The sequence below is a fragment of the Lampris incognitus genome, chromosome 2 (genome assembly GCF_029633865.1).
Source record: "Lampris incognitus isolate fLamInc1 chromosome 2, fLamInc1.hap2, whole genome shotgun sequence".
NCBI lineage: Eukaryota > Metazoa > Chordata > Actinopteri > Lampriformes > Lampridae > Lampris > Lampris incognitus.
The window spans coordinates 96,288,377-96,313,157 of record NC_079212.1 but is presented as its reverse complement, the minus strand read 5'-3'; the positions used below and the strand labels follow the sequence as shown (position 1 = coordinate 96,313,157).

Here is a 24,781-nt window from a genome sequence, read left to right as displayed (position 1 = left end):
GTGAATTTAGCTCCCCTGTATTTATTGTTTCAGCCTCTAACTTTGCTCTTTTCAATGCTAAACTTGATCCTTTAGGCAACTGATAGCTTACTGACAACAAATAAATTGACCTGGCTACCCAGGTCTGAATCTACTATTCTTTAAGGTGTAATCACGAGGTAATATGTAGTTTCAAGTAGACTTATGACAGGGGTGGCAAAGCTATTCTGTCATAATCAAAGCTGAGCAAAGCTCAGACAGAGTGCACACCGAAATCACTTTCACAAATAATCTCTTCAGAGATAAAGGCTTCTACATGCAACAAATGACAGACTGTTAAGAAATCTTTACGTTTTAAACTTGTTTTTTTGGGGGGGGGCGGGGGTTTGCAGTAAGACATACTTTGTTGAAAGTGCTACAAGTCGTTTGCTCTACTGCTGAGTAGATTGTGATACATTTGAAAGCTTCCTGTCCTGTTTGGTCTGATGGTCTCAATGCATCCTCCTAAGGAAGCAGAGAAACGGTAAGATCCTTCACGCCACCTCACCAGAATACCTCACAGTCCCTCGTGGAATACCTAGCAGGCACACTCACATATAGTAACTCAGCAGCTGTCATGAAGATGGGCTATATAATGAACCTTGCAGCACTGCATCAAGCACACTGTAGGCCTGATATTCTACATAGGGGCACATCTTATGTGGAATTACAGACATACTGTACCTTTTCATATTCTATAGAGTTCATAAAACTACCGTATACTTCCCCTTCTGCAGATGCAAGCCTCTTGAATACTTCATACACTGCTCAAAAAAATAAAGGGAACACATAAGCAATGCAATGTAGCTCCAAGTCAATCACACTTTTGAGATATCAACCTGTCCAGTTAGGAAGCAACACTGATTTGTGAATCAATTTCACCTGTTGGTAAATTGTCTAATTTCCACCAGGTGGAAATTAGAAAATTTGCAAGACAACCCCTATAAAAGGAATGGATTTGCAGGTGGTGGCCACAGACCATTTGCCTGTCCTCATCTTTTCTGGCCGATCTTTGGTTAGTTTTTCATTTTGCTAGTGCCCTCACCACTAGAGGTGGCATGAGGCGGTATCTGCAACCTACAGAAGTTGCTCAGGTAGTGCAGCTCATCCAGGATGGCACATCAATGCGTGCTGTGGCAAGAAGATTTGATGTGTCTCCCAGCACAGTGTCCAGAGCATGGAGGAGGTACCAGGAGACAGGCCAGTACACCAGGAGACGTGGAGGGGGCCGCAGGAGGACAACAACCCCGCAGCAGGACCGCTATCTGGTCCTTTGTGCAAGGAGGAACAGGAGGAGCACTGCCGGAGCCCTACAAAACGACCTTCAACAGGCCACAAATGTGCAGGTTTCTGCTCAAACAGTGAGAAACAGAATGCATGAGGATGGTATGAGGGCCCGACGTCCACAATTGGGGCCTGTGCTCACAGCCCAACACCGTGCAGCCCGATTGACCTTTGCCAGAGAACATCTTGGTTGGCAGATTCGCCATTGGCGCCCTGTGCTCTTCACAGATGATAGCAGGTTCACACTGAACACATGTGACAGACGTGAGAGAGTCTGGAGACGCTGTGGACAACGTTCTGCTGCCTGCAACATCCTCCAGCATGAGCGGTTTGGCGGTGGGTCAGTGATGGTCTGGGGAGGCATATCCTTGGAGGGCCGCACAGACCTCTACGTGCTAGCCAGAGGTACCATGACTGCCATTAGGTACCGGGATGAGATCCTCAGACCCATTGTCAGACCATATGCTGGTGCAGTGGGCCCTGGGTTCCTGCTCATGCATGACAATGCTCGTCCTCATGTGGCCAGAGTGTGTCAGCAGTTCCTGTATGTCGAGGGCATTGATGCTGTGGACTGGCCTGCACGTTCCCCAGACCTGAATCCAATCGAGCACCTCTGGGACATCATGTCTCGTACCATCCGCCAACGCGATGTCGCACCACAGACTGTCCAGGAGTTGACCGATGCCCGGATCCAGGTCTGGGGGGAGATTCCTCAGGAGACCATCCGTCGTCTCATCAGGAGCATGCCCAGACGTTGTAGGGAGTGCATACAGGCACGTGGAGGCCACACACACTACTGAGCCTCATTTTGAATCGTCTTGAAGAATTTCCACAGAAGTTGGATCAGCCTATGTTCTCATTTTCCTCTTTGATTTTGAGTATGATTCTGAATCCAGACCTTAATGGGCTAATGATTTTGATTTCCATTGATCATTCTTAGGTTATTTTGCTCTAAACACATTCCTCTGTCTAATAAATAAAGATTTTCAGCTGAAATATTTCATTCATCAAGGTCTATATTGTGTTTTTAGGTGTTCCCTTTATTTTTTTGAGCAGTGTATTTAAAAAGCCACTGATCTGTGAGTTTCAGAGGTTCTCTGTGCCGGTGCAGCAGTTTTGCCAGTTCAAACATAATCTAGTACATTTCCAATCGTGTGTGCATGCTAACTAGAGTAGTTTACTTTGAAGCATTTTTTTTCTTCCTTGAAGAGTTGCAAGATAATTCGGTTAACATCACAGCAACAGATACGGCTGCCTTCTCTTATATCCCACCGTGTCTGGCTGAGGAGTTGGCAGTCTAAAATAAAATGTCACACCTTAGCAGGGATGCAGCTGTATCGCTTTTTCACTGACACTTTCCCTGGGAACTGAACTTTGAATTGGATAACGGCATTAGCCCAAACAATGGGCTAGTCTGAATAATTACATTATTTTCACAAGGATTTACTGAACAGCATAGGCATAAACCCATTAGTTTGGGGATAACCTAAAAAATTAATACAAAATTTTAATCCATTTATCTCCCTCACAAAGAACTACCATCCTTCTGTGTGGAAACAGGAGGCAAAAAAAGAAAGTTTCTTTGGCCTGACTAATTTACTTAACACCAAAATACAGATTCCCCAATACTTATACTCATCCTGGCCAAACATTGTCAGAAACCTGAAATCTTCTTCTTCTTTCGGCTTTTCCCCCTGGTTTTCAGGGGTCGCCGCAGCAGATTTTACAGTTTCCATCAGGACCCTGTGGGGGCACAGCACCAAAGCTGGCCGTTGTTAATGCGGGCCTCGACCGATCCGGTTTTCAGACCTCTGGTCAGAAACCCGAAATCTAAGAATTAACGCAGAGCATCCCTAAACTCGAGAGATCAGCTTTGATTTTTAGCCCCGCCCTTCGAAAAGGAAACCGGAAATGCCGAAATGTTACGTCATATCATTTTGGCGCTGTTTAGCGGTTACTCGTACAAATGGGAAAGCGAACGTTTCCAGCGTGTTATTAGCCGTGGTTTAGGAGTGGGGGCTGCTATGGTGCCATGAATAAACATAGAAAGGTAAGGTTGGTGGCCAGCCGTGTCGATGCGCCTGCCTGCAAGCGGGCTACCTAATGTAGCAGCTGTTGCTAGCTGCCAAGAAAAAAGGAAAACAAAAGTCCTGTCAAAGGAAGACACGCTGGAGTCGAGTGGGGTTCCGGTTCCGCTCCCATTCCCGCCTGTTCCAGACGGCGGCGCTGCGCACATACAGAGGTGTTCTGCCTCGGCTTGTCGATCTGATCGCCGCCTAGAGCCGCGGATACTCAGTGGTATTTCATGGCGGAAGAAACTGACTAACAAGGAGCAATTCAAACGTCCAGCGTTTCACCATTAAAGTCTAGTAAAAAGGAAAAACAACAACAACAACGAAGTGTTATCGGTGAAGAGGGCTTAGCAAATTAAAAGGCGCGAAGGAAACAACGTGGAGAAGCTTTGGTTAGCTTCAAGCATTGTCCTTTAGGTTTGGAATTGAGTAAATAGCACTACAATGTCTGTCCCTGATGGGACAAGTCTGCTTCTGTGTCAGGCCATCCGAAGCTCGTTCTCGTAATGGCGTCCGTTATTTTCTTAAGGGCTGTAACTGGAGGTTAGCTTTGTTTGCACTGGTGGTGATGTGAGCTAATAGATGTATGTACAGCTAGCCTCCGGCTGGAACACTTATGAATAACAAAATACTTTAAATTTGTTTTTTTAGCTTCTTTTTTTTAGTGTCATGGGTTATTGCAAACCAAAAAATACACGGTTTTATGAAAATGTACTGTTGGCTAACGCAACGCTGTCGATCTTCATTAGTTCAGATCAATGTTACTGCCACAAAACCATGGTGCCCATTATGAGAATTAATGGCAGAAATGATCAGCACAATGGAAAAAGATAAAAAAGGCTGAATCTCCTGTCAAAAAACGTCAGCTGCATGTGTCATACACCTTCCGACATTTTGCACATCAACGTTACTGACAAATATAAAGGGCGTGGCACTGAAAACGAGCCAAGTGGTGTTCCTCTTATGGTTTTTATAGAGTACTCAGCATAGTAGGCCTTCTCCACTATCCTTATGTAAATTCTGTTACGGATTCACAGATTTCTGTCTTGACGGACAAAACCCCAGCTTGGTTTGAAATAAAACAGGCTAGGCCCATAGCCTACGCACGTCATTTGTAGACGGATCCTCTAAATAAAGCAACTCATTTTGAATCCAATCAATGTCTTCTTTTCAAAAGCTCCAATCAGACATGCATTCACCACAACCACTGCCAGATACGGAGTTGAGTCATGCTGTTTAAGGGAAAAGGCAGGACTGAACATGGAGATATTAGAGAACCATTTTCCATCAGCTACCTGAATTCAGCAGCCCTCCCCCCTTATTTCTTTCTTTCAGTATCACAACACACTCACTCTCAACAGTAGCCATTACTTATGCAATGCCTCAAGGCATCAAATCAGGAAAGTATCAAGATGTGAAAAAAAAGACATACAGAAACTGTAAACCACAGCCCCAGCCAATACAGAATGCAGGCACAAAATGAGTTGCATTTCCAAACAGGGATATTTACATTCATAGGCAGACTTAAGCACTGGCGTGGGATATTAAATGTGTCGATAGTGTGACAGTGACAGACTTTCCTTACACACATGGGTTAGCTACTATTACACTAGCTGTGCATTTGTATGTGCGTGCGTGCGTGTGTGTGTGCGCACGCAAGTGTGTTGGCAGAATCAGTATTTGAGCATTTGTTTGAATGTAAGACTACAAGGGTGTGGCAAACAGTGACATTTGTGGTCACTGTGATGTCGGAGGTCTTTCGTTTGCCCTGTTAAGGCTTTCGCTTTTTGACATGTCAAGGTGGTCTAACAATCCATCTCACACTCATGCGACAAATGTATGAAGATGAATGCTCAAAAGAATAAAAGACTGTTACAAGTAACTGCCAAAATAAAAGAAACACGTATGCCTGGGGGGAAAAATATCTTTTATATGTCTGGTCATGGGAGTGGGAAGGATCGGGGCAGATATTCCCCCCTTTGCTATTCATTCGGGTCAGGATCTGGTGACTCAAGGCTCTAATGGCATATGGTTTACATCATTGTCATGCCGATCATGGAGCTGGTGTACTGTAAATGGGAGCTCCGTCATCGCGGTATGAGAACACTGCCATCCAGATGTAAGTGTGCAGCATCATCGGGGGGACGCTGGTGCTCTCTGTAGCACCTGGCATTTACCTCGGCTTGCCCTGTGAGTGGTCAAACCATGCTGGACAACGTAGCTAACACAAACAACACAGCCACTCTTGTGTCAATCCTTCCTTGTTTCGATTATTTTTTTTGGGCTGTTGGAAGTATTATCGATATTTGTGAGATTCTGATTGCCGAGCATCCCCCCCCCTCCCTTTCACTTGACATCCCGACCACACAAAGCAAAAGATGTGTTCTTGATCGTGCGTGGTACTTGGATATTTCTAAGGACAAGCCGCCTCCGAGCGGGCGCAGAAACAACGCGGATTTGAACTACAGGTCTCCATTTGCATGCCCCCTATTAAGGCGTTTTCTCCCTCCAGCATCGTGATCGATCTGAGTCCAACGCCAAAGTTGGCTCACGCGCTGACACACGGCGAGCCTACAAGACCACACGCCCCGGGGAGGAAAAGCAAATCGCTCTCACGGCGAATCGTGTTGACAGGGATATTTAAATAAATAATTGAGCACCCATTCAAGTCTATCTCCACGCCATCGCCATCGAACGATTCGACACGCTCGGTGTGTCAGATATATGCAGCCCCGCCGCCCGGACCGGCGGATCCCGGGGGCTTTTCTCTGCCTAGTTTTGCAGACCGAAATTCCCTCGGTCGATCGCGGCTGCCTACCTGTTAATCCCCGGCCCGGCTCCCGCTCCCGTTCCTCCGGCTGGCGCACCATTGCTGGGCTTGATGAGCTGTCCAGAGTCCGGTGGTGCTGAAATGGAAGCCGGAGCTCCCGCCGAAGGAGCGGCGGAGCCGGGCGGAGCCGCCTGCCCCTCTCCCTCTAGGCTGGCCTCGTTCCCCATCGTCTCGGGATTTCGCTCGACGGAGAGAAACGGTGCGTAGACGTTTCCGCGGCCGTGATAGAAACTCAGATGAAACTCAGCGTCGTCCCCCTTCCGCCATCATCACCGACGAGTCAGCATCCCGCACGGAGCAGGCGCGCTGACGCAAGGGGCGGGGACAGCGGCCCCGGTCCGTCCTGGATCAGCGGGGCCAGGGTCGTGTTCCACCAGCGGTCGTGTGGACCTGGCCTGTATACATGTTAAATGTGGATTTTGAAGGCATTTCTATTGTGTGTGTGTTTTTTGGGGTTTTTTTTTAATTTAAGGATTCTTATCTTACATGACACGTGATGCTGCTTGGGATCCCTCCCATCCTTCACTTTGCAAGCTTTAAAAAAAGTCTAAAACATGAAGAATGTCTCCAAAAAAGAAAAAGTATGCCTTAAAACAACTAAGTAGCCCGTCTTGTAAAATGAAGATCAAAACTGCTCTGATAACGATACAATTGCTAAAAAAAAAAAGCACAAAAACAAAAAAAGGTGTCGAGAGGCCGAAGGTCACGTGCTGGTTTAGTGCCCATTTGTAAAATCTGCAACTTAAGAAAAAAAAGATGTGTCTGCATAAACATCGAGGGCTTTCCAGTTACTTGAGTGAAAATTGTGAGCTGAAGATCCAAGTCTTTGTGGGGCACTTTGCACACAAAAACAAACTATGGATGAATATTGTTTTCTAATAGTACAGAATTTATAAGAAAGGACGACTCTGTTAAAGTACCGGTGTACCTCAAATCAAAAATTCCAAAAAAAACATCAGAGAGGAACAATGGGATTGGTGTGCAAAATCCCCACAACTGATACTATATTTCAAAAGGGAATTTTCATCAGGATTTAGTCGTTCAGGGTAATTAATGCACGTAAACGTATATAATTGTACACCATAATGTGAAACTATATCACAACACAGTTCAGTTGGAGTCAAAATACTGAATCCAAAGTATATTTGGTTTCAGAACCAAGAATAGAAAGTGAGTCTATTATTGTCTATTGGCATTTTTCTGTCAGTCAGTGCTCCCCCTAGTGTGCAATGCACGTTACTGCATAAACCCGTCGTAAAGAACTTCTTTCCAACACAAATCTAATCAAACTTTAGTTTATTTAATTACACTGCTGTGAGAGCAAACTCTCCCAGGTCAGGATCAACACTGAAACAAGACTGGGTCATAAAGTACAGTTACCAGAAAATGTCCTCCCCAAATATAACTTACACACTAGCAACACACAAATCAGTCGAAATCCAGAGACGTTTATTGTTTATTAAAGTGTGAATTTGCGAGGACAAAACCAACTGACTTCACTGTACAGGAGTGATGCCAAGTTGACAGACAGATACATATGTACAAAACACAAGTGCACACACCCAAATAATCTCCATTCGTTTCAGAGATCAATTTCAGGTACAAAAATAACAAAAGCGTAACGGCTTGGTGTGCATTTTACAAGACCTCAACAGGCATTTACAGCCAAAGCCATACATACAGTTACAGCAAACAGCCCTTCCACAGCCTCTTCTCGAGAGTTCATAGGTGGAGGGACATTTCACCAAAAAACAATCTGACACAACGTTCCTGCACATGTAACGGAGTTTAAAATTACCTTCATTATTTCCAATTACTATTTTTTAAGTCATTTATCATTTCATGATTCAGTTAAGTATTTGTGAATTTTATCTTATCGAGTAATTATTTTAATTTTCAGTTATTAATATTCCCTGCGGAAACGGTGTTACTTCGCGTCCGTCCTTCTGTACCTCCTATGCTTCCGCCTTCTCCTCACAGTGCCGTGTTGCATTGATGAGGAGCAGAGGTGCAGAAGAGATACCAAAAATGTGTTATCATTATGCGTTACCCAATTTCCCCTCGGGGATGAATAAAGTACTCCGATTCTGATTATCATTATCTTCTGCAGAGCCAATAAATGCTGAAAAAAACAGTCCTTGAGAGTTGCCTCCTTCTACGCCCTATCCACATCCACTACAGTGGTGCCGAGACCCGTTTGAAACCGTTGCACACATCAGCTTCTTAAATTTGAAATTATTCTTTCAAGAATTTTAGCTGAAGACGGCTTGACCTGTGTTACTTAAAAGATGTCGATGACAGTAGATCCAAAGCAGCAGTGTGTGATGTAGCTTGGGGAAATATTTTCAGGTTTATACATTTTTTAACAACCATCATCTACCACTACTTTCGGCTGTTCCCGTTAGGGGTCGCCAAAGCGGATCATACGTTTCCATCTCTTCCTGTCCTCTGCATCTTTCTCTGTCACCACATCCATAAACCTCATCTTTGGCCGTCCTCTTTTCCTCTTCCCTGGCAGCTCCATATTCAGCATCCTTCTCCCAATACACCCAGCATTTCTCCTCCACACGTCCAAGCCATCTCAATCTTGCCTCTCTTGCTTTGTCTTCAAACCGTCCTACCTGAGCTGCCCCTCTAATATACTTGTTCCTAATCCTGTTCTTCTTCATCACTCCCAGTGAAAATCTTAGCATCTTTAACTCTGCCACCTCCAGCTCTGCCTCCTGTCTTTTCATCAGTGCCACTGTCTCCAAACCATATAACATAGCTGGTCTCTCAACCATCTTGTAAACCTGCCCTTTAACTCTTGCTGGTACCCTTCTGTCGCAAATCACTCCTGACACTCTTCTCCACCCTCCCTGTACTCTCTTCTTCACCTCTCTCCTGCACTCCCCGTTACTTTGTATCCCACTGCTTCTTTGCCAACCTCTTCCTCTGTATACTTTGTTAATAGCCATCATGCATCTAATTTTTTTTTCTTTTCTGAAATTGATGCTGCAAATAGGACAATGGAATATCTAATGACCACATGATATCAATAATTGTACATGATAAAGGCAAAACAGCATTGACATTTTAGGTGAAATATTCCTCATTAGAAGTGTACACAGAAGTGGCACAGGTAGAAGCAAATTTAAATAGACTAAAATGGCAATGCATACACTACCGTTCAAAAGTTTGGGATCACCCAAACAATTTTGTGTTTTCCATGAAAAGTCACACTTATTCACCACCATATGTTGTGAAATGAATAGAAAATAGAGTCAAGACATTGACAAGGTTAGAAATAATGATTTGTATTTGAAATAAGATTTTTTTTACATCAAACTTTGCTTTCGTCAAAGAATCCTCCATTTGCAGCAATTACAGCATTGCAGACCTTTGGCATTCTAGCTGTTAATTTGTTGAGGTAATCTGGAGAAATTGCACCCCACGCTTCCAGAAGCAGCTCCCACAAGTTGGATTGGTTGGATGGGCACTTCTTTGAGCAGATTGAGTTTCTGGAGCATCACATTTGTGGGGTCAATTAAACGCTCAAAATGGCCAGAAAAAGAGAACTTTCATCTGAAACTCGACAGTCTATTCTTGTTCTTAGAAATGAAGGCTATTCCATGCGAGAAATTGCTAAGAAATTGAAGATTTCCTACACCGGTGTGTACTACTCCCTTCAGAGGACAGCACAAACAGGCTCTAACAGGTACTATTTAATGAAGATGCCAGTTGGGGACCTGTGAGGCGTCTGTTTCTCAAACTAGAGACTCTAATGTACTTATCTTCTTGCTCAGTTGTGCAACGCGGCCTCCCACTTCTTTTTCTACTCTGGTTAGAGCCTGTTTGTGCTGTCCTCTGAAGGGAGTAGTACACACCGGTGTAGGAAATCTTCAATTTCTTAGCAATTTCTCGCATGGAATAGCCTTCATTTCTAAGAACAAGAATAGACTGTCGAGTTTCAGATGAAAGTTCTCTTTTTCTGGCCATTTTGAGCGTTTAATTGACCCCACAAATGTGATGCTCCAGAAACTCAATCTGCTCAAAGAAGTGCCCATCCAACCAATCCAACTTGTGGGAGCTGCTTCTGGAAGCGTGGGGTGCAATTTCTCCAGATTACCTCAACAAATTAACAGCTAGAATGCCAAAGGTCTGCAATGCTGTAATTGCTGCAAATGGAGGATTCTTTGACGAAAGCAAAGTTTGATGTAAAAAAAATCTTATTTCAAATACAAATCATTATTTCTAACCTTGTCAATGTCTTGACTCTATTTTCTATTCATTTCACAACATATGGTGGTGAATAAGTGTGACTTTTCATGGAAAACACAAAATTGTTTGGGTGATCCCAAACTTTTGAACGGTAGTGTATATACATGATAAAAGAAATGACCGAGTGTATGGTCATTTTTTTATGGAAAAAGGACACCGACTCAAGTTAAGACTAAAAATTGAGATCTTTTCAGAGTGACTTCATACAAAAATTTTGGATGCAATGCAGTTCTTTTTCCCTCGCAGTGATTGCTTGGTGCTTAGTGACCTACGGGAGTAACTGTAAAAATGTATACATAATCACTGGCGCTTGGCTTTGTATGGCCGGGAGCGTTTCCTGCGATCAGGTTTCCTCTGTTTGTGCAGGCGGCCAATACTCACTCCCTGTCGACGACGCACCGAAATATTCTGCTCCACAAGGCTAGCCAACATGCCTGAAGATGAAACACAGTGAGAATGGAGGGGAGGGGGGGGGGTCAAGATAATGTTGATATAGAATGAGCAAAAAAACAAAAACAAAAAACAAAAAAAAACTGAACAGTATTTTATACACCTTCATTGGTTTGCTCAAAAAAAAAAAAAAAAGTCCAGTCCTGATAAATGTTTTCCTGCACAGCACAGGCATTCTATATAAAAATAAGTGCAGTGTGGGTGGAGAATAAGAGATGAAACAAGCATACCACTCAAACACTATGTTCTGCCATTTGAAATCTGTCCACTGAGAATGCAGGCAAAATGTTAAGTGGCTGTGATGAACGGAGAATAGAAATCTAAATGGATACAGAAAGATAAAGAGAGCATGAGGTTGGGTCGCAGGGTTGAGACTTACCTTCTTGAGCCAACATCGATATGAAGGTGCAGATAAACTCGTCGTAATTATGGGTCCTCCTCTGATCGTCAATCTGATCGAATGGAGGGGAACATTTTAATAAACAAATGCAAACACACACCGAGAATCAGAGGAATTGCATGAGAAGGAGAACAAAACCTACTTTGTATTTCTTCCTCTTTTCCACCTCTTCTTTTAGAAAGACTTCATAATTGGCAATGTCGGCTTCAACACACTTCAGCAAAGCGAGCAACTCCTGCAAGAGAAAAAAAAAAAGAATTACCAGCTCTACTGTATAAGTTTATATGAAATGTTTTTAGAAACCCAACTCTGCTGCTGCTGCTTCACAATGTCAATAAGTTCAAAAAGAATTTAGATAGCAGGGTGCAAAGGATAAAACTAGGTAACAACTAGACATACTTTTGGAGAATACTTTTCCCCAGGGGGTTTATGGCCTCCAATTTCCTTGGAGTTAATTTTTTCCTTGCAAGGTTTGACGTCGGCTCCATCTTTGCCATCCCCCGCCTTCACCTCCACAGATAGTGCCTCGTTTCCCTGCTTCATCCCCTCCTTTTCTCCTGCTAGGCTGCTCCCTTGTTCTTTGTCTTTCATCTTTTCTGGGGTGCAAGGCCGCTTAATCCCATCAGCAGCAAAGTCCACTAGACAAACAAATAAAGCAACACTGGCCCGTTATTGAGCGGGTGGAGCATCTCATGTTAACCTACTTCAGCTTAAGCAGAAATAAACAAAGACTGGCAGATGTGCTATCAAGTACTTTTCCCACATTAAGCCCTAAACTGTGTTTCCTTTCCGTGGAGACCTTTTAACAACCCAACTGCAAATATCATGAGTAAAAAGTAATGATCTCTGCTGAACTCACTAGATGCTGGGAGAGCATAGATGACTCCATCCTCCTGAAGATGTAGCAGGGCTATGCTGACAGAGGGACCGAGTTCTCGTACAGCACGATTGTGCCTGGAGTCTAGTCTCAACATCTCGTCCTCTCCGAAAAGCACACGAGACAGGTGAGATGCAACTGGACTGGATGGGCGGGTGGCAGCCTGGGAGCGCGCCGGTGAGCGCAGTGGGGAGTTGAAGGCGCTGCCAATCTCGGAGGCTGTATCAGTACTCTCGTTGCTTGGTGTTGGGGAGGGCTGCGATGCAGTTGTGATACAAATGCCCCCAGTGCGGCCTTCTGTGCGCACAGACAGAGGTGCGTTGAGGGCATCCTTCCTTTGGACTTCCTTCTTTAGTTTTTCAGCCAGGACACTGAGGGCGATCTGACTCTCCATTCCGCTTGCTACCCGTCCCGATCGTGAACGCAGACTTGCTTTCCGTCTGAACCTGAACAAGCCACAGCAAAACAACATCAATCATTACCTGACAGTTCCATCCATGACAATAACAATCATACGTTCAGTTTGGTTCTCTGTGGTTTGGCCAACCCAGTAGTAAGCATATGAGAATATTGATGGCCATGTCAATACTGCAGGGCTAACCTGCTGGATGTGCCTGCTGTGGCAGTCACTTCCTCTTCATCATCCTCATAGTCATCCTCATCATCAGAGTAAGAGGGCTGGGGGGGACCCGAAATCCTCGAGCGACCCACGCCAGCAGCAAGGTCCTCCTCTTCCTGTCAGTAATAGAAAACCCGCACTGAGCAACGACATAAAAGCACAGAGCATTAGACCATGAGTAGCTATAAAAGGAGTCCTCCCTACCTGCATTGGAGACTTGGCGTAGTTGTGGTTATCCAGGAAGGCAGGCAGGCGCTGAACAATGGGATTGGGACTGGTGACTGACTGAAGACCTCCTCCAGTGGGTACTGGTGGTTTGCCCATGACTTTGGAGTTTCCTAAGGGGTTGGGGGCAGACTGAGGTTGAACTCCTGAGTTATCCACTCGGTCTAGAATGAGAAAGAACATATTGATGCATTTATGATGAGACTTGTGAGATACTTTATTGATCCCCGTGGGGGAAGTTCCTCTCTGCAATTAACCCATCCTAGCTGTGTAGCTAGGAGCAGTGGGCAGCTACCGTGCAGCACCCGGGGACCAACTCCAGTTCTTCTTGCCATGCCTTGGTCAGGGGCACAGATCCTAACTTGCATGTCTTTTGATGGTGGGGGAAACCGGCGCACCCGGAGAAAACCCACAGCAGACACGGGGAGAACATGCAAACTCCACACAGGACGACTTGGGCTGACCCCCAAGGTTGGATGACCCCCAAGGTTGGACAACCCTGGGGTTCGAACCCAGGACCTTCTTGCTGTGAGGCAACGGCGCTAACCACTGCGCCACCATGCAGCTAACTTGTTTTGCAGGATTATGTTTGTGTTTGAGACTTGGGGAATATAGACAACTTAATACCTGAAGAACTTTGCTCAGATCCTTGGGATGTAACAGCCTCCACATCAGCCTCTTTCTTAATAACAGCAGCTGTATCATCAGGAGAGGAGGATTCCTGCTGTTTCTTGTCCTGGACAAGATCAGGCTGAGTGAGCCTGATCAGCTGGTGAAAAAAATATATACAGATATATACAGATACATCCTCTATGGGCTTGATTCAAACAGCATGAAGCTACACAGATTCTCCATGCCTTTAGATACACACACTGAAGCAGTCTATCATCAGACTTTAGGTGTGTCCACTTCTGTGCTGGTTTCTTACACACTGTGGCTCCTCTGTTATTTCCATCAGTATGACGAGAGGGGAAGAAATCTCAGGCCATTAACTTTGTGACTTTTGTGTCCTTATATGGTTGAGGAACTGCCTTTTATTGCTGTGTAGCAGTAATTCCGTTTTGTTTAGGACAAGGTATAATTGAAAACGTTCCACTGAGACATTTATCAGATAAAATCATAAATAAGACACGCTGTAACAAATCTGAGACAGGATTGGTCATACTGCAATTTCTATCCATCCATCATCTGATCCGCTTATCCTGCTCTCAGGGTTGCGAGGATGCTGCAGTCTATTCCAGCAGTCATTGGGCGGTAGGCGGGGAAACACCCTGGACAGGCTGCCAAGCCATCACAGGGCCCACCCACACACACACACATTCATACCTAGGGACAATTTAGTACAGCCGATTCACCTGACCTACATGTCTTTGGACTGTGGGAGGAAACCGGAGTCCCCGGAGGAAACCCATGCAGACACGGGGAGAACATGCAAACTCCACACAGAGGACGACCCACCAAGGTCGGACTACCCCAGGGCTCGAACCCAGGACCTTCTTGCTGTGAGGCGACTGCGCTAACCACTGCGCCACCGTGCTGGCCATACTGCAATTTCTACATGCAAATTTGTAAAAGACTACTGACACATTTTCAAAAGTTAGTTGTTCATCGAAGGATTATTATTTTCAACAACTGCTTTCTACACAATTCCTAAAGAGACACTCTCCAAACAATTCCCTCAACACAAACTTTTTTGGCCGTGCCCGCGTGACACATGGCTCGAAATTTGATGAGCTGCTGTCTTTTCTTATTTCCACTCTATTTGTTCTGCTGTGCCAAAGCACACGAATTGTCACATGCAGAGTCAACAGCACTTGAGGTTTAGAAACCTCAAACAACTGAATCCTTTGGCTACGTGATAATCTTTTCTTTTCTTTCTTTTTTTTTTAAGTAAACGGTTTTCTGCTGAGGAAACGGATCTGCTTGTGCACGAAGTGAAAAGCGCGCAAGCAGAGCTATATGATCCGCGAGAATCCACCAAAGGTCCCTGTTCAACTTGCTTGGTCTTTGGTTGACACTGAGGGAAGTTGATCCGTCTCTGATCCATTTTCAATAGGCTCATTTGATGGGTCTTGACAGACACCTTCGACCTGGTGGGTCTGTTTAAATACCTATGTGTATTGCCACGACTGGTCAAATAATAGGACAATTTCATACCCCATTACTGCAATTGGCTAATTCTGATAATATTATAAAATTTTGACATTTAGTTTTTAAACACTGTGATGTACATAATAATAATCTTTGACATTGTAATGTTTTTAGTTGTAATCTTTTGCATGTTTGTGGGCTGCTGCGCATCCCTATGTGTGTAACAAGTAGAGTGTGTACATGAGTTGTGCACCTGCCCCTGTAGACATATCTTACTATCTGAATGTTCCCTTTAAATAGCAGGAAAATACTGCGCCGTTGACTTTAGCGCAGATTTTTGCTGGTCAGTGGTGCAGTTGCCTTCCGCTGCCTCAAGATAACGATCGCCAGCAATGCACCTGACCACACATTTTCACACCGACATGCCCACGGGCGTACACATGGGTGCAAGTACATTTGCTATTTAAACAACGTTGGGCGCTGAGCGGGAAAATGACAACCGTGTCAGTCGGAAACTAGCAATGACACTTGCACTGTGCTTTGTGCCGGGTGTAAGATAGGGCCCATGATGTTTGTTAACTTGGCACATTTAAACAATTTCTCTGCATCCTTATGTAAGGATAGTCATTTTCTTTAACAAGGCTGTCAAATGAACATGACCAGCATTCCTGATGTGACCACTAATACCCAATTTTATCATTTAACTAAACTCTTTCTTTGTGTTAAGTTAGTGAGTCAAGAATGCCTAATTTGAAGCATTGCTTTACCACATCCACTAGTAGCCTGACTTATTGTTCTGCCACAAAGGAGCTCTGGAAATAGGATCAGCCAGTTGTGATATTGGTGACGGTTCCTGACCTGTTGTAGTCCCTCCAGCACAGTCTGTCGATTCCTCTTTAGGATTTCCAGTTTGGACTCATACTTCATCCTGCGGTCAGGCACCACTGCCATTAGGTTGAAGCGGATATCATGGTATGGTTCACTTGAAAAAAAAAAAAAAGAAAAAAAGATGGTGATCCATGTGTGAATTACATTGCCGAGTGTGTGAATTCGCATTGCAGAGTGTGTGTAAACACTGAACCAACACCACTTGAGGAGCTCACCCAGCAGTAGCCAGTCCAATCCTCTCCATGATAACTCGCCGAGCCTTGTCAGTCCACTCCTCGTCCTCTCCCCAAGGCCCTAACAGAGATAATTTTCAACTTAACTAACAGATACGCTTGACTTCTGCAGATCCCTGAAAGACATGCTTTGCATTGTAGCCCCGGTACTGTCACAAGTCAATTTTGACAAAGTGAGAACCGTGCTATTGGGCTCTCCTTCTGTATGGAGTCTTACCATGGTCAATGGGGTAAGCCTTCAGTCCATCAAGCTCAAAGAGACGGTCTTTAATGGGCACATAGCTAACAAAGTGGAACGCTTCCATGGTCCGCACTGCACTAATCCCATTCTGTTTCTCCGGCAGATGCCTGGGCTCCGGTCTCCATAGAAACAAGGATGAGAAAGTGCATGAGAAAGTGATGACTATACAAAGCCCTGAGGTCTTCCATTGCAAGGCAGAACAATTACATGTTTGAGGGTTTTTGTCCTCTTCGAACCAGAGACCCCATCAAACATTGGGATATGAGCCACTCAGTGTAACCTACCTCGCATGGCTATTATGTGCTTTAGCCAGCTCTGGGGCGTTTCCTATAGCATAGCCTTTACTCTGAAAGACAAAGAAATAAACACAAAGTTAACCATGAAAATACAGCAGAAAATAACCTAAGGCCACGCTATCTTTGAATGGTTTGCTTGATAAGACAGTAAGTGTTTATTCATTTGGGTTTAGAAAACGCTACATGCAAAAATTGTTATTCAATAAATCCTGGTTTTAGATTATTTTTGGCTACCATAATAGGATTAATAAGCAATTATTTGGAATGACACTAACAGTAATGCAGTCTGTCCATTTCCTTCTCTCTCATCTTCCATTTGTCACGAATTTCTCACCATCCTTTGCACTGTATATCAAGTTGTTCCAAACTGCCAGTTTGACTGTAGTTGTCAATTGTTTCTGCACCGTACTGACCAACGAATTTCCCTATGCAATTAATTTGCTAAACATTTATAGAAGTATATCTGATTATGTTTCTCTTACGTTTACCCACAATACAATTCAATTCATTGTCGAATACAAATATATTGTCACTGCTTTGTCGTTCTCATCTCGGTTTCTGGAAATGGTCAGAGCTACCTTTATGAGTACTGTAGTTGAACGGTGGGAAAATGTTAACAAGTTATCAGGTACATGTCAGTTGCCATGTATTAATGGGTGTGAGATGTGATGGGAGGTGAGAGAAAATAAAAGAAAAAATTCTTACCTCTGGACTAAAGCCTTTTGTGAAAGCCTTCATGCGACTTAGAGTGGTGCCAAGCTCAACACCACTGCAGTTCAGAAGCACACTCAGCAATGCATGGGTCGCACAAGAATTTGGTATCAGCTGAACACAGAAAGGGCAATATCAACAAGCAAGTCTGATGTCAGATGAAGCATTTTGGTTCAAGCACAGGTTTACGAAATTAAAAATGATCATAAAAGCAAAATATTTTTAATAAAAGCCTTTCAAAACATCACCTACACAAATCAGAAAGTTGACAGATGCTCTCTCTCATAACTTCAAGGGTGACTAATTTACCTTTAAATTTAGGATTTTTTGTGACTGAGAGATATATTGGAATTCTTATTGGCTTGACAGCGTTAAAGGAATCAGGAACACTTTGTTTCATTTCATGCACCTGCGCACATGAAATGAAACGAAACACCGTTTCCCCCAGCCCACAGCAATGTAACACAAAGACAAAAACACATCCAAAATGTACAAGAATCAAACAACCAAAAAAAAACAACAAAAAAAAATCACTGTCCAAGAGAACAAATGCAGGATGACTGTCGGAACTGCCGGTCTGCATGGGTTAGCAGTTAGCTTAGCCTAGCCTGCTTCCGTGTACTGTCAGACCGCCCTCGGTGTTTTCTCCTTGGGCGCAGCTCCGGCAGGGCCGTGGTTCCTGGGCCCACCAGAGGCAGCCAGACCAGGCTCCCCAAGCTGATTCAACACACGATGACACTAAAAACACAGTCAACACTAGGCGAAGCTCCCACCAGACCGCCCTTGGTGTTATCGGAACTGCCAGTTTCCTCTTCGGGCGCAGCTCCGCACAGGGCCATGGTCCCTGGGCCCACAGGACGCAGCAGACCAAGCTCTCCTAGCTGATCCAGTGCCAGCTCTCCCAGCCATCAAACAAAGACACAAACTTAGATGCAGATGTGGACAAAGACACTGCATGAACGGTACTGGGTGAGGTCACCGCAAACTTAAGTTCACGCCGCCATCTTCCCACACTGGTACTGGGTGAGGCCGCTGCAAACGTGAAATTGCACCGCCATCATACAGAAAGTAACTGGCTGAAACTTAAATTACTTAAGAGTGTAAAAAGAAATGCATATCCAAGTTGAAACGAATGTCCATGACTGCTAACCTTCACTTTAACTCTTGCTGGCACTCTTCTGTCACAAATCACTCCTGACACTCTTCTCCATCCACTCCACCCTGCCTGCACTCTCTTCTTCACCTCTCTCCTACACTCCCCGTTACCTTGTACAGTTGACCCCAAGTATTTAAACTCATACGCCTTCATCACCTCTACTCCTTGCATCCTCACCATTCCACTGTCCTCCCTCTCATTCACGCATGTGTATTCCGTTTTGCTCCTGACTTTCATTCCTCTTCTCTCCAGTGCATACCTCCACCTCTCCAGGCTCTCCTCAACCTGCTCCCTACTCTCGCTACAGATCACAACGTCATCCGCAAACATCATAGTCCACGGAGACTCCTGCCTGATCTCGTCCGTCAACCTGTCCATCACCATTGCAAACAAGAAAGGGCTCAGAGCCGATCCTTGATATAATCCCACCTTCACCTTGAACCCATCTGTCTTTCCAACCACACACCTCACCACTGTCACGCTTCCCTCACACATATCCTGCACCACTCCTACATACTTCTCCGCAACTCCCGACTTCCTCATACAATACCACACCTCCTCTCTCGGCACCCTGTCATATGCTTTCTCTAAATCTACAAAGACACAATGTAGCTCTTTCTGACCTTCTCTATACTTCTCAATCAACATTCTCAAAGCAAACATCGCATCTGTGGTGCTCTTTCATGGCATGAAACCATACTGCTGCTCGCTGATCATCACCTCTTCTCTTAACCTAGCTTCTATTACTCTTTCCCATATCTCATGCTGTGGCTGATCAACTTTATACCTCTGTAGTTGCTACAGTTCTGCACATCACCCTTATTCTTGAAAATCAGTACCAGTAGGCTTCTCCACTCCTCAGGCATCCTCTTACTTTCCAAGATTGTGTTAAACAATCTAGTTAAAAATCCCACTGCCATCTCTCCTAAATACCTCCATGCCTCCACAGGTATGTCATCTGGAGCAACTGCCTTTCCACTCTTAATCGTCTCCATAGCAGCCCTCACGTCCTCCTTGCTAGTCCACCGCACTTCCTGATTCACTATCCCCATATCATCCAACCGTCTCTCTCTCTCATTTTCTTCATTCATCAGCCCCTCGAAGTACTCCTTCCACCTTCTCAACACACTCTCCTCACTTGTCAGCACATTACCATCTCTATCTTTGATCGCCCTTACCTGCTGTACATCCTTCCCAGCTTGGTCCCTCTGTCTAGCTAGCCAATCCGTACAAGTCCTTTTCTCCTTCCTTAGTGTCTAACCTCTCATACAACTCACCATATGCCTTTTCTTTTTCCTTTGCCACCTCTCTCATCACTTTACGCTGCATCTCCTTGTACTCCTGTCTACTTTCTTCATCTCTCTGCCTGTCCCACTTCTTCTTTGCCAACCTCTTCCTCTGTATATGTTCTACAGTTCTAAAAAGAAAATCCTAATTTAGATAATTTTATCAAATATTTTGGTATTTTGTTTCATTCTATGTGTTCTATGTGTTATAAGATCATTTATATCAGACCAATATTACAAACACTGATACAGTGCATTTAACACCGTTGTCGAAACTGACTTGTCTGAAATTATTGGACACCCTTAGCAGAAAATGTGGTGGCATCATAGCAATAAATACAATAATTACCATTGTTTCTGACCAGATAGATTCCTACCTGATGTGCAAAGAACATGTCATTCACAATTTCCTCATCAATGACAGAGGTCTCATCCACCAAAGTGGAAACTTTCCTCCTGGACCTGCGTTCCTCAATCCACTTGAACAGGAAGATAAAGCCATAAACAGGGCTAAGAGGAAGAAGAAAAAAAAAGTCCAAATTTGAGAAACAATTCTGGATTATTGTTGCTAATCTTTGGTAGAATTTGGAAAAAAAAATTCAACTGTAGCTAATATCTTTATACCAGTACGTCAGCTGTGCTGACCTTCCGCTCAGGCCAAAGCTAACCATCACATGCATATTGAGAGATCTGGGGAAGTCTGTATCTTCCCTTACAATATTTTGGGATTGGACTCTGTTTTGATATTCAAAAATAGTCCTGTATGATGTCTTTATGCATGCTCAATAATCCAGGTAAGAAAATCAAAGAAGGTTGACTCAGTTCATCTGGATACAACATTTATAAACGTATCCAGATGAACTGAATCAACCTTCTTTGAGTCCTGTATGAGCATTAGTTTTTAGGTGTCAAGTGATAAAAAAAAGAACATTTTTATTTTTGCCAATTATGGCTGAACATGAGATGGTAAATAATACTCTGACATCAATGTCATCTGCACCTTCAAGTATAAAAAAAGCATTTTCCTGTATTTTTGTACATTTTATTTCTATGGAACTTCCACTATGAATGCTGTCGACGCAGTATAGGGGGCTGATCTCTCTTACAGCCTTTTTTCATGAGTGCGCCAATTCTTTTGAAAGGTGAAACAAATTGAACTGGTGCTGAAGAGCACGGCTCATCAATTTCACTTTTAATATCACATTATCCTTATTATCATAAGGATAACGGAGGGACATGATCAAAGAAGAAATGGAAACCAGTCTACTTTGTCAAAGCAGAAAGGTGAAAAAACAAATAAAAATGAAACAACAAAAAGTGTTTAGAACAAAAAGCCCATTAGATCGGCCAAATCTTTATTTATCCCAGGAGTGAGTGGATGAGTGAATGAGTGACTTTCTCTCAAAATAATGTTTAACTAAGAAGCTCCATAAAATCTGATTTTTGCAGATTTGTTAGCTGTTAATGGCTATGTAGCTTGTACTTGAAATGTCTCCAAAAAAACAAAACAAAAAAACAAGCCTAACTCCAATTTAATGATTTATTTGAGGATTGCCCAGAAGGCCTCTCAAATGTTCTCTTTAATTAATGGTTGATATTTTATGCGAAATTTTAACTGCAGACATAACATTACAATCAAGTCTCTAGTTAAAACATTAAAACCAAATATGCAACATACCTTTGACATTTACTTTGGAGGTCATATATTTCCTCAACTTGAACACCTTTGACACCTAAAGGAGAGCAAAATGTTTATTTTTACTCGTTTGGCTTTATTTTTGTCCCATGCAAGTTTTCACATAGACATAGTTCCAGGGTCTAGTAAATCAAAGCCTTTTGCTTTTGTGAAGATGCTCTAACTGGCGAGCTTTCAAGGGTCAATTTAAGCTACTCACCAAAATCTTCCACCAACAGGGTAAACAGTCCTGCAAAGGCCAAAGGAAGGAAGAAGAAAAAAATGACTGACACAGCACGTGGACGGTTGTAACGTTGTTTATCTCATTTAGTGGAGACTTTCATCCAAAGCCACAAACAAGCAAGTCAACAATTAGCAAATACATTTGTGTGCAAACATACAGGCATCTTGCAGCACTGAACAGTCATCATATCACAGCCAAGTGTGCATGTCATATCTAGTGCATTTATTCGTGTACGTTTCAAGAGTCGAATTATAAAAATGCATCGCAAGAAAAGACTTGTGAAAGCTGCCCATCAAAGACTCGTCAAAAAATACGACAGCTACTTTTCAAATGTCACACTCCACACTTGAAATGCCTCACTTGGAAATACCCTCCTGAGCTCGAGTCCTCCTGCTCGGGCACTTAGCTTCGCGTGCTGGCTAGTATTGTTCTAAACAGCTCTACGTTTAGCTTGCTCTTGATGTGAATGGTAATTCCCGGGGCTCGTTTTCGCGAAACCTCTTCCATATATCCACAAGGAAACCCTGCCGAAATTGCACTGGGACGCTTGTTTTTTGTGGTTTGCGGTGTTGTCCGCTAGCACGCTACGGATAAAGCTTTACAGCGGGGTTTACATTTGACGTTTATTCGCTGCGAACTACCCTTCAACGCGTACGTGCCGCTGGATTAACGCGCTAGCTAGCTAGCGTTGTTGTTGTCAACAACAACACGTACACGGAATGAAGCGACTTTCTCAGTCAACCAACGTCGTAACGGTCGTGTCGTAACATGGAAGCTAACGTTATGTAGCCGCGTAGCTTGCGACTTCACGGCCAAGCTTTCTCACCAGGGTCACTCTCGAGCTCCAACCAGCCTTTGTTCATCTTCGAATTTGTGCAACGCTCGTCGGGATTTACAACACCTTCGAGTCCATATTCACATGGCACGCATGGACCGCGGACGCCGCGAGTAACATTGTATCCCAGCCTGGGGTTTCTGGGGAGCTGCTGTTAGCTGAAAATAAACACAAAGACAGCGTCGACGCCAACATTCTACGTCATCAGTACCCGGCCGAAGACGGAATGTCGCTCCAAAATAGCAACATAATAATAATAATAAATAAAACTTATATGGCGCCTTTCTAACACTCAAAGTCGCTTTACAATAAACGGCGGTGAAACAAGACAACAGATAAACATAACAGATAACACACAGGGGCGGATGGGAAGGGGGGGCTACAAGAGGGGGGGAGCGGCGGCCACACACGACGCCAGCAGTACTCTCCCTCTTAAACGGATACAAAAGGGCAACAAAAACAAACACACACACACAAACACACACACACACACACACACACACACAAAAGAACAGCGCTGTAGAGGTTAATTTTCTGTAGGGGTTTGTTTACTACCGTGGCCTATTCCTCTCCCGAGGTATCCACTAGTTAAACCAACATCTCCTTATAAATCGTTTATCATAATGTAGCGAGTTCGGGGGACAACGCAACCTCAGGAACTGCCGCGGCCGGTAAGCGAACCCGTATCGCCCCCACCGCAGGAGACATCGCTAACCGCTCGACTAAAGGCTCAGACTCGCCAACCAGCGGCCAACGTGTCTACTTATCCATGCACGTTGCAATAAGTACGATTTATTAAATGATACAAAACGAATGCTAAATTTATAATCGAATGAATAGCATATCATTGTACATTTTACATAAACCTATGATTATTTACTTCAATTATGAGAATAAAGTGACAGTTTTGTCTCGTATGATTGTGTTGAAAAGTGCCGGTTCAATTGTCCGTACACCTGCTGCTGAACCATTACTATTCTGCCACCCCTATACGCCCTGCATAAACTGGCAGATGGACAACTCCTCCTCCAATCACCACGCTGAAGAGGGTGCTTTGTTCCATTCCGTTTAATGGTTCACTGGAAGTAGGGGTAAAACGACAGTGCATCCAAAAGCATGAAATGTATTGTAGCGAATTCAGGGGGCAGTCCGGGAACCGCCGCAGCCGGGACGCGAACCCGCAAGGGCTAGCACCACGGGCGACTACGTTACCTTAACGGTGCGGGAGACCCGGGATCGCGTGCCGGCTGCGGCGGTTTCCGGGCTGCCCCCCGAGTTTGCTACATTGGTGTCAGAAGTGGGATGGTGAGACCGTGAGGCCATCGGAAGCGCGTGCGCACAGAGACGTAAGGGAGCTGGTGAACGTAGTCGCCTGTGGTGCGGGAAACCCGGGTCCGCGTCACGGCTGCGGCAGTTCCCAAGCTGCCCCCCGAATTCGCTACAATGCTATAGCAAATTCGGGGGGCAACCACAGGAACTGCCGCAGCCGGGACGCGATCCCCCATCGCCCGCACCGCGGGAGACATCGCTAACCGCTCGACTAAAGGGACCGACCCGTTAGCCACGGACTAACGTGTCTACTTATCCATGCACGTTACACTACCCCCCTCCTTCGGGAAGCGCGTCCCCACGCTTAAGCATATCAGCTCCTTCACGTCTCTGGGCGCATACGCTTCCGATGGCCTTACGATCTCACCATCCCACTTCTGACACCAATGTAGCGAATTCGGGGGGCAGTCCGGGAGACCGTCGCCACAGCCGGGATGCGAACCCGTGTCTCCCACTCCGCAAGCAACAACGTTAACCAGTCGACTAAAGGGTCCGACCCGTTAACCAAGGACCAACGTGTCTACTTATCCATGCACGTTACAGTATGTAGAGAATAGCGATATCGCGAACAATACGTCTCGAGGCTTTTACCAAGTTTTCTGTTGACTAGTGCACTTCCTGCACTGTCGAGGGGGTGCTTGTGACGTCATCGGTGAACAAAAGACTCTTAAAGAGATGCACACATAGACCACCCTGATCTGGCCTGGCTTTCTTTGGTGGTAGACCCCGAACAGCGATAAATAACAGCATTCCTCATGCTT

At 44.5% G+C, this 24,781-nt stretch overlaps 2 protein-coding genes across 4 annotated transcripts in view; both read right to left on the bottom strand.

The window, feature by feature from the left end:
• bsnb (bassoon (presynaptic cytomatrix protein) b) overlaps window positions 1–6,371 on the bottom strand; it is an 88,432-nt gene extending 82,061 nt beyond the window's left edge. The window contains exon 1 of the mRNA XM_056274013.1: window positions 6,193–6,371. Coding sequence (XP_056129988.1) covers window positions 6,193–6,371 — 179 coding nt within the window. The remainder of the gene's footprint in view (window positions 1–6,192) is intronic.
• A 4,185-nt stretch (window positions 6,372–10,556) lies between these two features.
• bap1 (BRCA1 associated protein-1 (ubiquitin carboxy-terminal hydrolase)) lies at window positions 10,557–22,878 on the bottom strand. Of its 3 annotated transcripts, XM_056273689.1 has the most exons (17): window positions 22,683–22,878; window positions 21,833–21,862; window positions 21,616–21,670; window positions 20,315–20,447; window positions 17,490–17,609; window positions 16,773–16,834; window positions 16,465–16,607; window positions 16,230–16,308; window positions 15,985–16,108; window positions 13,663–13,804; window positions 13,015–13,199; window positions 12,793–12,926; window positions 12,174–12,637; window positions 11,714–11,952; window positions 11,457–11,549; window positions 11,294–11,366; window positions 10,557–10,898 (listed from the first exon to the last, which is right to left on the bottom strand). In XM_056273689.1, exons 1-17 carry the CDS (start codon window positions 22,717–22,719, stop codon window positions 10,765–10,767), a joined length of 2,247 nt encoding a protein of 748 aa, XP_056129664.1. In that variant the 5' UTR covers window positions 22,720–22,878; the 3' UTR covers window positions 10,557–10,764. The 3 variants fall into 3 exon arrangements, with proteins under 3 accessions (XP_056129664.1, XP_056129665.1, XP_056129667.1); XM_056273690.1 differs by lacking the exons at window positions 21,616–21,670; window positions 21,833–21,862; window positions 22,683–22,878 and adding an exon at window positions 19,929–20,068 and having other exon boundaries at window positions 20,315–20,435; XM_056273692.1 differs by lacking the exons at window positions 16,773–16,834; window positions 17,490–17,609; window positions 21,833–21,862; window positions 22,683–22,878 and having other exon boundaries at window positions 21,616–21,662.
• Window positions 22,879–24,781: the final 1,903 nt, after the last annotated feature.

Coding starts and splice junctions, on each gene's coding strand:
- bap1 (XM_056273689.1), bottom strand. CDS start 22,719: ATGAACAAAGGCTGGTTGGAGCTCGAGAGTGACCCTG. Junction 20,448..21,615: donor CTCCAAAGTAAATGTCAAAG/GTATGTTGCATA, acceptor TCTTCCTCTTAG/CCCTGTTTATGGCTTTATCT. Junction 16,835..17,489: donor CAAAAGGCTTTAGTCCAGAG/GTAAGAATTTTT, acceptor TTTGTCTTTCAG/AGTAAAGGCTATGCTATAGG.